At 36.3% G+C, this 12119-nt stretch overlaps 1 protein-coding gene across 5 annotated transcripts in view; it reads right to left on the reverse strand.

Moving 5' to 3' along the window:
• LOC121974895 (serine/threonine-protein kinase OSR1-like) overlaps positions 1–12119 on the reverse strand; it is a 123762-nt gene that overhangs the window by 66259 nt on the left and 45384 nt on the right. For all 5 annotated transcript variants that reach the window (XR_006110143.1, XR_006110144.1, XM_042526172.1 and 2 more), the window contains exons 9-11: positions 5220–5288; positions 5012–5077; positions 4824–4885 (exon numbers count right to left, since the gene is read on the reverse strand). Coding sequence is in view for 3 of the 5 variants with exons in the window: in XM_042526172.1 (XP_042382106.1) it covers positions 4824–4885; positions 5012–5077; positions 5220–5288 (197 nt within the window). In the remaining 2 variants the exon portion in view is untranslated. The remainder of the gene's footprint in view (positions 1–4823; positions 4886–5011; positions 5078–5219; positions 5289–12119) is intronic.

Here is a 12119-nt window from a genome sequence, read left to right on the forward strand (position 1 = left end):
TTTATTAATGATCATTCTCGAGTTTGTTGGATATTTCTTTTACGGGAAAAATCTGAAATTGCTTATATATTTGAGCAATTTTATAACATGATTCTCATGCAATTTAACTCTCGTATCAAATTCTTCGAACTGATAATGGAACTGAATATTTTAATTCCTCACTAAATGATTTTTCTTTAAAAAGGGGTATTATTCGTCAAAGCTCTTGTGTCGATACACCACAAAAAAAAATGGTGTATCTGAAAGGAAAAATCGTCATCTTCTAGAAGTTGCTCGCACACTACTTTTTTCTGGCAATCTGCCTAAACATTTTTGGGGGATGCTATTTTAACTGTTTGTTATTTGATAAATTGGTTATCATCTTAAGTGTTAAATTTTAAAATCCCAATTTCCACTTTTCAAGACTTTTCCAGAATCTCATATCTTTTCTAATCTTCCTTTACGCATATTTGGATGCTCGGTTTTCGTTTATATTCATAATCATCTTAGGTCTAAGTTAGATCTTAGAAGTCATGTCACAAGTGTGTTTTTGTTGGGTACTCTTCCACCAAAAAGGATTATAGATGTCATTCTCCTTCAAAGAGAAAATATTTTATCTCTAAAGACGTCACCTTTTTTTGAAACCAATCCTTTTATTTGAAGCCTTCTACCCAGGAGGGGTCTCTGATTAAAAATTTGGTCCTATATATTTCTCTAACTAATTGGGAATATTTTTGGAAATAAATCCACCTCCTAATCGAGCTCGGGGGAGATCTTAACTCCACAAAACCCAGAAATTCAAAATTAGGAACCTATCTTACTTCCACAAGACCCAGAAATTCAAAATTCAGAAATTCAAGACTACCCTCCTTCTGTAGATTCAGAAATTCCAAGTCAGGAAAATCCACAATCACCTCAAACATCTCCCTGTGTCACTCCAATACCCAAAATTTCCAGACCCGTTGAATTTTTTTCAAATGATTTACAGCAAAAGAAAGCACGTAGAAGCCAAGTCTGATTTGATATCTCTAGCGCCTCACTCGTCTGGCTCAAGTTTTGATCCTGATGATACTAAGCTGCAACAATTGGATATGCCAATCGCACTTCGTAAAGGTACTCGTCTGTGTACTCAACATCCTATCTCAGATTTTTTAGGATACTCTCATCTATCTAGACAAATGCGTGCTTTGGTAACAAATATCTTAGAAACAACAGGACCAGCCAATATTGACGAAGCTCTTAAACACAAACATTAGCCTACAACGATCTATGAAGAGATCAAAGCCTTGGAAAACAACAATACATGGGACATAGTCAATCGACCAGCAAGAAAGAACCCGGTTGGCTACAGGTGGATCTTCACGATTAAGTGTAAAAACGATGGTTCATTTAAAAGATACAAAGCCCATCTCGTGGCCAAGGGGTATACTCAAACTTATGGAATTGACTACCAAGAGACTTTCGCTCCTGTGGCAAAGAGAAACATTATTCAGGTATTGCTATCTCTTATAGCAAACTTAGATTGGTCACTTCACCAACTAAACAACAAAAATGCCTTTCTCAACAGTGATCTAGCAAAAGAGGTGTACATGGATTTGCCACCTGGTTCAACAAGAATAAAGAAGTCTTAGTTTGTTGTCTAAAGAAGGCTCTCTATGGTCTAAAGCAATCTCCTAAGGCTTGGTTTGGCAGGTTTGCCAAGACAGTTCAGCAGTTTGGTTACAAGCAAGCTCACACCGACCATACCCTATTTCACCATAGAGGAAAGGGTAAGATTGTCATAATGATTGCTTATGTAGACAACATTATAATCACCGGTAATAACCTTGAAGAGATGGAAAGGATCAAGAAACATCTTGCAGCAACATTCGAAATGAAGGATCTTGGGAAACTTCGATTTTTCCTTGGAATAGAAGTTGCTCAAAGCAAGGAAGGAAAATTCGTCTCACAACAAAAATATATTCTCGACTTGCTAAGAGACACCGGATTAATGGAATGTAAACCTATTGATACTCCCATGGATCCAAATGTAAAACTTGAGACTCATCCAGAAGATTCACCAATAGACCGAGACATGTTTCAACGACTTGTTGGCAGATTTATCTTGCACACGCCAGACTTGACATGCATTTTCGATGAGTTGTATTAGCCAATTTATGCACTCACCATATCAATGTCACTTGAATGCTGCAAATAGAATTTTGAAGTATCTAAAGGGAACTCGCAGAGGATTGATGTTAAGAAATAATGTCACAAAAAATGTTGAAGTATTCGTTGATGTTGATTGGGCAATGTGTCCGAATGATTGGAGATCTACTTCGGGTTATTGTTCTTTTGTGTTCGGAAATCTTGTCACTTAGCGAACTAAGTGAAGCAATATGTTGTAGCAAGAAGTAGTGTCGAGGCCGAGCTTCATTCCACTACTCTTGGTATATGTGAAGCCCTTTGGCTGAAACAACTCCTTGAAGAACTACACATACCAAAGCAAAGTTCCATATTTATTTGGTGCAATAACAAAGTTGCGACCTCAATTTCACACAACCCCGTTCATCATGATAGAATGAAGCATGTTGAGATTGACCGACATTTCATTAAGGAGAAGATTGATGAAGGCATTATCGAAGTCTCCTACGTACCTACCACATAGCAAGCTACAGACATTCTTACAAAGGCTCTCTTTAAGCCTATGTTTGACCGGTTAATAGACAAGTTTGGGATGTATAACATATACCACCCAGCTTAAAGGGGAGCGTAGAATATCTTGTCTTATCTTCCTATTTTATCTCTAGCTTATCTTCCTATTTCATCTCCTATTTTATCTCTAGCTTATCTTTATCTCTTGTAAACATATAACTATAAATATATGTTCCTGTAATTCATTAGATAACAAGATATATAGTTTAGTTCCGAGTTTCTTCCTATTTTTAATGCTTTTAAGAGTGAACACCAGAATAGGTTCAGCATATCCTAGATTTAGATACCCAGCCCATTTTTTTATCAATAAATAAATGCTTAGAAAAACAGATAACATACATTACTATTCTAAAAAGAAAGAACTTTGAAAAGGAGAGCAAAGGACAAAAAGAAAATAATACCATCTCAGGAGAGGATTGAAAAACATAAAAACTTGAGACCATATCAAAAATATTAGAGTGAGAGGATGATTAAAAAGGAAGCATTTAAAAGAAGTTGAGAGATCTGAATAATGTATTAACTTCTAGTTTATTCCCTCGCCTTGATTCAAGTTGGGTACTGTAGATCCTTTCTCACCACCTTTAATTTATCGTCTAGAGTTGCATGATTTAAGATCAGTTTACAGTACTACCCAGCTCTTACAACTCTCTTCTCAATGTTCGTATTAGATTTTTAATTAACCTCCTTAACACCTCCCACTCTCATAGAGAGAACTAATAAAAAACTCAATCTCCAAGGTTATTATCAACTTCAGCTTGTGCACTTCATCTTTCAAAGATCATCCGCTGAAGTCTTACTGTCAACTTCAGCTTGTGCACTTCTCCAAGGTTATTCACCTGGTTTGTAGCTCTGAGATGGTACTTAGCAGTACCTGTTCCTTTTCACTATTTGCAGTATCCAGCTGTTAAAAGAAATCTTAATCAGCAACAAACTGCATTTTACATAAATCTCCACACTAATTAACTGAAATGAGGAACAAGTGGATTGTCACCCTGCTTGATTAACCTGGAGATGAAGTCCTCTCTTTGTGGGAGGACAGAATCCATGTGGTCTTATTCATGTCGCCCACTAGCTGTCGGCTACCCATGACTAGTGAGTTGCACACCTAGGTCACACAACACCACATTGCAGGAGAAAACAATGCGCCTCTCCCAAATCAGCCACACCACAACCTGCTAACTGCTACCTAACTTGTGCAACCTCTAACTTCCACTACCACCCATCTCTCATCTTCAACAATCACATCATCCAAAACCAGCAACCCTAGTAACCTCTTTGCCCACCATGCAACCAATTGCACAACTTTTGCAGCCTGCGCCACCTTGATGAACCACTCCTCAGGCAAGCTGAGCCCACCTGCTGAACTGCCCCACACGACATGAAGCCAGCAAATCAAGACTCATTAAGCCAGACTGATTAAACCCACTAGTATAAACGTTAGAGCTTAATCAGAGGCTTAGCAAGTTGCTTTAATTTTTTAGAAGTTTTTTTTATAAGTTAGATCTACTTAGGAGAATTGGTCTTTTATTTTTATTTTTTTTTTTGGCTTATCAGAGGGATTTAGATCTCTCATCAAATTGACTCTTGATTTTTTTTAATTTTCTCCTGCATGAGTTTTGATTTTTTGTGTGAGATATTTATCCTCGTGTGACATCAATATCAATATCAATTCTCTATACGAGTATTGATTCAATTTCCATATTGCATTAACTAAGAAATATTAGTTATAGTAATACCTCTGAATTGGTTCAAAGGATAAGGTATGTATGTAAATAATTAAGTATTATGAAGTGTCATAAAATCAAGGTCTTTTTTGCCTAAATAAGCACGTATATTGAATTTACTTTACAAACTTCTATAGCAAGGATTTTATGCCTTGATCATATATAACATTGCCAATAGGCATGAAAAATATAATAATAGCTTATGCATATGGTAAACTATCATGTGAAAACTGGGAGACGCTAGACAGCCTTCTTTCACAGAATTCAGCAATACATGACTTGCATATTTGCCTGCTTCTTAGGTATTTAACCTACTATAATAAGGTAACCTTGAGTTCTTTATTTTATGTATTTAAAAGTAATGACTAATGATTATATGTAAAATATTCAAAAAAAAAAAAAATGACTGCAAGTAATACAGCTCACCTAGAGTTGGTTTTATCATTAAATGCTGACTTCTCATCATTGGATCTCAAAATCGAGGGATGCTGAGAACACAAAAAGCTCTGGAGTTATTTATCTTGAGAAGCAAAGAGAACAGTCATTCCCTCAATCAAATTACAAGAAATTAACGTATCAAGGAATTACTAGCACAATAAAGGAGTTGGATCAACCTTGCTAAGAACAAAACTTTTGATAGTTCCCTCCTCTTCCTTAATTGGGTCAGCATCATCATGAAGCTGTGTTCATAAAATAGCATATAAGAGATTATAAGACAGATCATAAAACAGCCTCATAGGGTAAGAAAACAAGATATGCCAGCAATTACAACAGAAAGAAACTGTCTTGTCAGGATATAAACTGGATTTATATTGAAAATACCAGTGATGCTTGAGCCTTGAGATCCTCAATGTCGAAGTTCCATGCACTAACACCTCTCTGATATTCACTCTGTATAAAAATATACAAATAGAAGAAGATCAAACTTTGTAAATGCCTGAATCATCATACTAGTGAAATTTGAAAATAGATATTGCTGTGTTTTTCAAATGGTGATGACTATAACACCAGGCATACATCCTACAAAAGCATCTTTGCTATAAAAGACAAACATTACTTTGGTCACCATCTCTAAGTACGATGAATCAATAATTAATCTATGACTAGGAAAAACTAAAATCAAGAATAATGATATCGAAGCTGAAAAGAATGGACCATCATCCTTGCTCATTCTATATAGGAGAAGGCAACAATGCATTGTTCGATTGTTGAAGAGGCTAGAGTGTGCTTATTTCTACAAGATTAGCTATGCCGTGGAAAAACGCAAAGCATTAGATAAGAAAAGAAATAAAAACCGATGCACAAAGACACAAGTGTTTAATATGGTCCAGCAGCTCTCTGTCTCTTTTTCGACAGCTTATGATGCTTTAGATTGATTACTCCTTGAATGCACCATTAATTTTCTCCTTCTCAACCAGCATATCTTTTGACAATGATGGCGATGAAGCGCCAGATGATTACAACAAGAGAGCACTTAAAGAGGACAAGAGTAAGAGTTGAGTATTTTGAGTAGAAGAATTTGAGTCTTGTTCTCCCCCTTGTCTTCCAACGCCTCCACAAGCTCCTATATATGACCGTAGTATCCATTTTCAAATCTGTCTTCAAATTAACCTTTAATAGTTGACTACTCCATGCTATCAATCGACTAGTAGTCATACTATCTAGATCATAGGTGGAGGCAAGATTCAAAAACTCAAGTCATGTCGAAGTTTTGATCTTTTGACTAGAACGATACTATTTTAGTATCGTGCTAATATTTCGATGCATGATAGCGATAATGGATTAGAGTTTAAGAAGGAAAAAAATGAAGAGTAGGAAGGGCTCTATGCCGAGCATAGTTTTAAATCTTGTACCATGTCCAGCGAAAAGATCCAATAAATTACTGAAGCTCAATACCACTTAGCATAGACAATGTCTCCTTCTTTTGCTTCATCTCCTTCCTTCTTAAACCTCCAATCTATTATAGACAACATACATCGGAGCATCGATACGACACTGGAACAACTTCAAACACCAAAATTGTAGTGTCGGTTCACTTAAATAAACCAAGAGTTATGTTATGGATTGATACTAAAGGGTTCAAGTAATTAATATGTTAATAGGTTAACAAACCCGACCCAATTTGCTAGCAACCCGACCCGACTTACCCTTTTAAATACATGCCTTATATATTTTTTTCCTCTCCCCTAACCCTTGAAGTCGTCGGCCTCCCCACACCCCCCATCTAAACCCTAGCAACTTTAGAGGAGATAGAGGAAGAACCTCGTCGGAACGCTCAAGCTCGTTTTTCCCTACATCTCGCTAGTTATCTTCCATACGTAAAACACCAAGACAAGGTTTCCTTTTGTTGTTTTTGCATTTACTGCACCATATGGATCATGGTATGATATTTTGATGTATGTTGCATATAATTCTGGAATTTGGTTGTGAAGATTTGATGAAGTTTTATCAATTTTGGTTGAAAAACAAAAAAAAATATATGGATGCTAGAGATGGTTCATGATGTTATTCGGGTGAGGGAGGAAGACCGGCGGTTGGAAATTTTTCTAGGCTGCTCGGGTAAGGGAGGAAGATCGGCAGCTGGGAATTTTTTTCTAGGCTATTCAGGTGAGGGTGGAAGACTAGAGACTAGGTATTTCCTGGGCTGTTCGGGTGAAAGAAAAAGACTGGCGACTGGATTTTTGTCTGACCGGGTGAAGAAAGAAGGGGTCGAAGTGGGAGTTGCGAGGTGGAGTTTAGTGTCCGGAGAAGGATGAATGGGAGAGCACGGGGCAAGATTCTTAACACAACATTTTTGTTCTTATTTACCTCCCATATAATAACACCTAGAACTCTATCATCATAACGGTTAGTAGGATGTTGATGCACGCAAATTAACTGTTATTTTGACATGCAAAGTAAACCATTTTTTTATTTAGCAATATCTTTCTATGCATGAAAAGTAATATTGTTTTGTTTGATAAAGCGAACTATATGTGGCAATGTGATAGGTAAGGAATCCGGCTTAAAAAGGGTTGGTGAATCTTACCAAAACAAAAGAAGTTTAAGAATCCAGCTTAAGAAGGGTTCGGTGAATCTTACCAAAGCAAAGGGGTTTGGGAATCCGACTTAAGAAAAGTCCGGTGAACCCTACTAGGATAAAAAATTTGGCCAAACGATTAGAGGTTGAAATACAAAGTAACTACATCTGATGAACTGAATTCTTGTAATCTTTGCAGTGGAAATTCATGAAACTAGTGTCAACAGTTATTTTCCGTTAATTTATCAAAATATTCCTCTTAAATGCGAACAAATGTTATTTCTATAAAAGGTTGAACTTGTTGTGTCTTTAGACTCATTAGATTCAAATTGTGCAAGTAATGAGGAGACGGAAGGACTTGACAGATGAGCTTTCTTATACCTGGCAGTGAACACCCGAGGGCCTCTTTTATTTGTCTAAGTGTCTATATGCGTTAGGATGTTGGGTCCTCCCGTCGAAGTCGAGTTATGTGATTGATAGTCGGTTTAAGTTTCTTTCACTAGTTGGTTGCACTTTCTGCTCTCGTGAAGAATTTATTTACTATTATGATGTTCAAACACAATTATCTTTGGTTTCATGACTAGTTCGTAATGCATAATCTTTGAAGTTAGGTTGTTTAATTCGGACCTCTTTAATGTTCGTAATGCATGTTTGGTGAAAGGTTTGTAATGGATTTTAGGATGTTTCAAAAACTATCGCATAACTCAAGATTTTGAACTTTGTTGTCAAATAGTATCGAATTTTGATCATTTATTGGAACAATACATTTTTACTATTTTGTTTTACCAGTACAGTACAAGATTTCGAACCATGGGTGTACATATCTTGATATTGGCCTTCTGATTCCATTGGTTTAATGAATTGAAAACTCCTTTCAGTTGGTTGACTCTCTAACTCCAACGACTTCTAAGGTTGAGTCTTCTTAAGTTTAATCTCATTCATCCCGATGAACATATACACTTAACTCTCATAAATTTTACCTTCATGACAATAAGCTCTATACCTCTGGGACTTCATCTCATTCTAGCATCTTGGTTTTAACAACAAAACTCTAATCAATCCAAGGTTTAACAACAAAACTATTTATGAACATTGGCTTGGATTTATGGGTTGACTGAGATAGTATTCACTCTGGGAGCAACACACTTTTTTCCAACACTTACAAAGTGTGTCAAAAGATAGGATCTCTAGAAGCCCTACAGGGCATGAGTAATGAGGCACCTAAACCCAATATGAGCCAAGTAATTGTAGTTCATAAGTGGGCAAATTAATTTACTAGTAAATATAAATGATTTAGAGAGAACCAAGGATTGAAGTGTGATTCTGTTTCAGTCAGCATGGCCAAAATATTTGCCACCAACCAAAATCCAAGCTGTGCTAGCATGAGTGAACTGCAACAATGTCTCCTCTACAATAGTGTTTTAGCTGGTATTAAGTGAGGCAGATCAAGACACTCCTAGAAGGTAAGGGTGAAGGCGAGATGTTATGTTGCTGGCTGTAGAGAAAGCAAGCAAGAGGGTGATGATTCAAGCCTGTGCAGAAAGGAGGGAGTTCCAGTGCAGTAAAAAAAATATCCTCATGTAGGGAGGGAGGTTGGTGCATGACACGAGTGGGGAAGGATAATGGAATGCTTGGTTAAGAGGGAGGGGCAGGGTAGTGGTGGTTAGCAATTAAGAGGATCAATTCTCTATGCAGGGAAGAGATGTGGACCAACAGAAAAGAGGAGCATGTCTTTGTGTGCAAACAAGAGAACTAGTCTAGCAAAGGAGAAGAGGTAAGGAAACCACATCAAGGGTATATGTTAATAAGTATTATGTTATAAGCTAATACTTATCACAAATATACTACCTGTAATAAACTTTCATAGTTATACTGTACAAATATTATTAATTAAGAGAATTGATATGCTACGACTCCTACGGACTAGTGCACACCCCGACTCGAGGCGTCTCTAATGCATTGGAGGCGACTTTGTCAAATTTTTTTTTTACCGTGTTGAGGCGCCTGGATTTGATCCAAGCGCCTCAACACGGTAAACCTCAATTCAATTTTTTTTTTATTTTTTAACCTTTTCTAAATCTTAAAAAAAGGCAGCCCGGTGCACGAAGCTCCCGCCATGTGGGGTCCCGGGAATGGATCCATTGTATGCTATTTTTTAACCTTTTCTAAATCTTAAAAAAAAGATAGCCCGATGCACGAAGCTCCCGCCATGCGGGGTCCCGAGGATGGATCCATTGTATGCTATTTTTTAACCTTTTCTAAATCTTAAAAAAAAGATAGTCCGATGCACGAAGCTCCCGCCATGCGGGGTCCCGGGGAAGGATCCATTGTAAGTAGCCTTACCTTGCTTTTTGCAAGAGGTCATTTCCAGGATTCGAACCCATGACCTTTTGGTCACATGACAACAACTTTACCATTGCGCCAAGGCTCCCCTTTTAACCTCTTTTAAATCTTAAATCCTAAATATATATATATTATGCCCCGTGAGTATCTAATTATTTTTAGCTTTATATATTTTTTTAACTTGAACTGTAACCCAACTCTAAACCCTAGATGTAAAATCTAATTGGCTTATATATATATATATATATATATAGGCACCCTAAATATATACCCGTGAGCATCTATTTTTTTTTTAATTTTAGATTTTCTTTTAACCTGAACACTATAACTCAACCCCTAAATCCTAAAGACAAAATCTAATTGGCTTAATCCGAAGCTAAAAAAATTAAACAAAAAAAAAACATATAGGATTGAATTAAGGTGTCTAGATTTGATCCAAGTGCCTTAACACTATAAAAAAAAATTTTATAAATATTAAAAATTGACGAAGACGCCTCCAATGCATTAGAGGCTTCTCGAGTCAGGTCTGGAGGAGTCCATTGTGGACAGGGTGCATGCGGTTATGTAGAATGGATGAAATGGAGGAAATTGTCAAGTATATTTTTGTGATCATAAGGTACCTCTAAAACTGAAAAGGAAATTCTACAAAATAACGATTAGATCTACTATATTATATGGAGCTGAATGTTGAGCTATGCATCAAGCACACATGTGAAAGATGAGAGTTGTAAAGATCAGGATGTTAAAGTAGATGTGCCAACATGTGAGGATGGATACGATAAAAACTAAAAACATTGGAAAGAAAGCCATGGTTATGCTTATTAAGGGAAAACTTCAAGAGACGTATTTAAGAAGGTGCAGACAAGTAGTTAGACGATAAAAAATTACATCAATTAGACTATGTGAAACTATAACAAATATGCACTTTAAATGATGAAGAGAAAAAACAAAGAAGCCTTAATTAAGTTAAAAACTCTAGCAACTATATAATAGGAGATAGAGCACAATAGCATAGGAGGATCCATATAGTCGACCATACCTTGTGGGATAAGGCTTGGTGATGGTGGTTGTTGTATCATGTTATATCAATGTATATAAGATTAATTAATATTTATGTTTATAGATATTTAGAAAACTCATTAATCTTTAAGTTACATTAACATTAATCATAAATTAGAAGAGTATTAATTATGGTATAATGTTATATTAAAGATTATAACAAGATTAATTATAAGTTATATTGATATCGATTATTAGGTATATTGATATTTATGTTATGTTCATAGTTATAAATTATATAGATACTAAGTATTTAAATGCTTTATAAATCTTATTAATATTATGTTATATTAATATTAGTTATAAGTTATGTTTCGATATGATTAATATCTATATCAATATATAGATAGATATCCATTATTAGATTAATATGTAAAATCAAGGTTTAAAATTCATACCGTCTCATGTGGCATAGGCAAAATTTATTGTTTCACCTACCGCTCGGCACCACTACTAGCACCAGCATCGCAAGGCTTCGCGATTCCACGACAACCTCCACCAGGTCACGGAGACTGCCATAATCCCATGATGACCTCTGCGGAATTGCAAGGGTGCCACAGGATGGCAACAACCTCTTTGGGTCCCACGGTCCTTAGTCTTTCTTCTTTTTAAATAAATACTTTGTAAATATTTAGGTTAAAAATTTTATTTTAAAAGATATTTTTAATTAATATTTTTTATATTTTAAAACATTGAAATCATATCGGCCCAAAACGGTATCGAAATCGTATTGTTCCAGTTATAAATCCAAACTTCAATATGAGTCAAAATTTTGAATCATGTGTAAAATTATTAAGAGAAAATCTCGAGCCAAGCTATGATTTTACTCAGCTAGCTTAAGGCAACATTACCATTGTCAAGATCGGCACTAGAGGTGTGATGAAGCAAGAGAAGGTAGTGTTGGTGTCGGGGAAAAGAAAGAAAATGAGTAGGAGATGGAGATGTGCTAAAGGAGGATGCTAGAGAAGAGGAATATGAGTAGAAGTAGGAGTTGGAGGAGTGTGAAAGGAGAAGGTGGTGTCTGGTATTGAAGAGAAAGGAGAGAATGAAGAAGTTCGGTGTCAAAGGAAGAGAAAGAAAAGGAGCAGGAGATTGGAAGCGTACTTGGAGTGTAACGGGTGTTGATGTCTTGGGTTCTAATTTCAACATGGATGAGGACCTGAGGAAGAAGTTAGGTTTCATTATGGAGAAGGATACGAAGGAAGACGAATGGTGTGTTGAGACTCGCTGAGGCTTAGACGCCAATGACGAAGGCCATGAATGCCCGTTGTCAGTATCATGGATCTCATGTATTGGTTGAC

This window comes from Zingiber officinale, chromosome 4B (assembly GCF_018446385.1).
Source record: "Zingiber officinale cultivar Zhangliang chromosome 4B, Zo_v1.1, whole genome shotgun sequence".
NCBI classification, from domain to species: domain Eukaryota; kingdom Viridiplantae; phylum Streptophyta; class Magnoliopsida; order Zingiberales; family Zingiberaceae; genus Zingiber; species Zingiber officinale.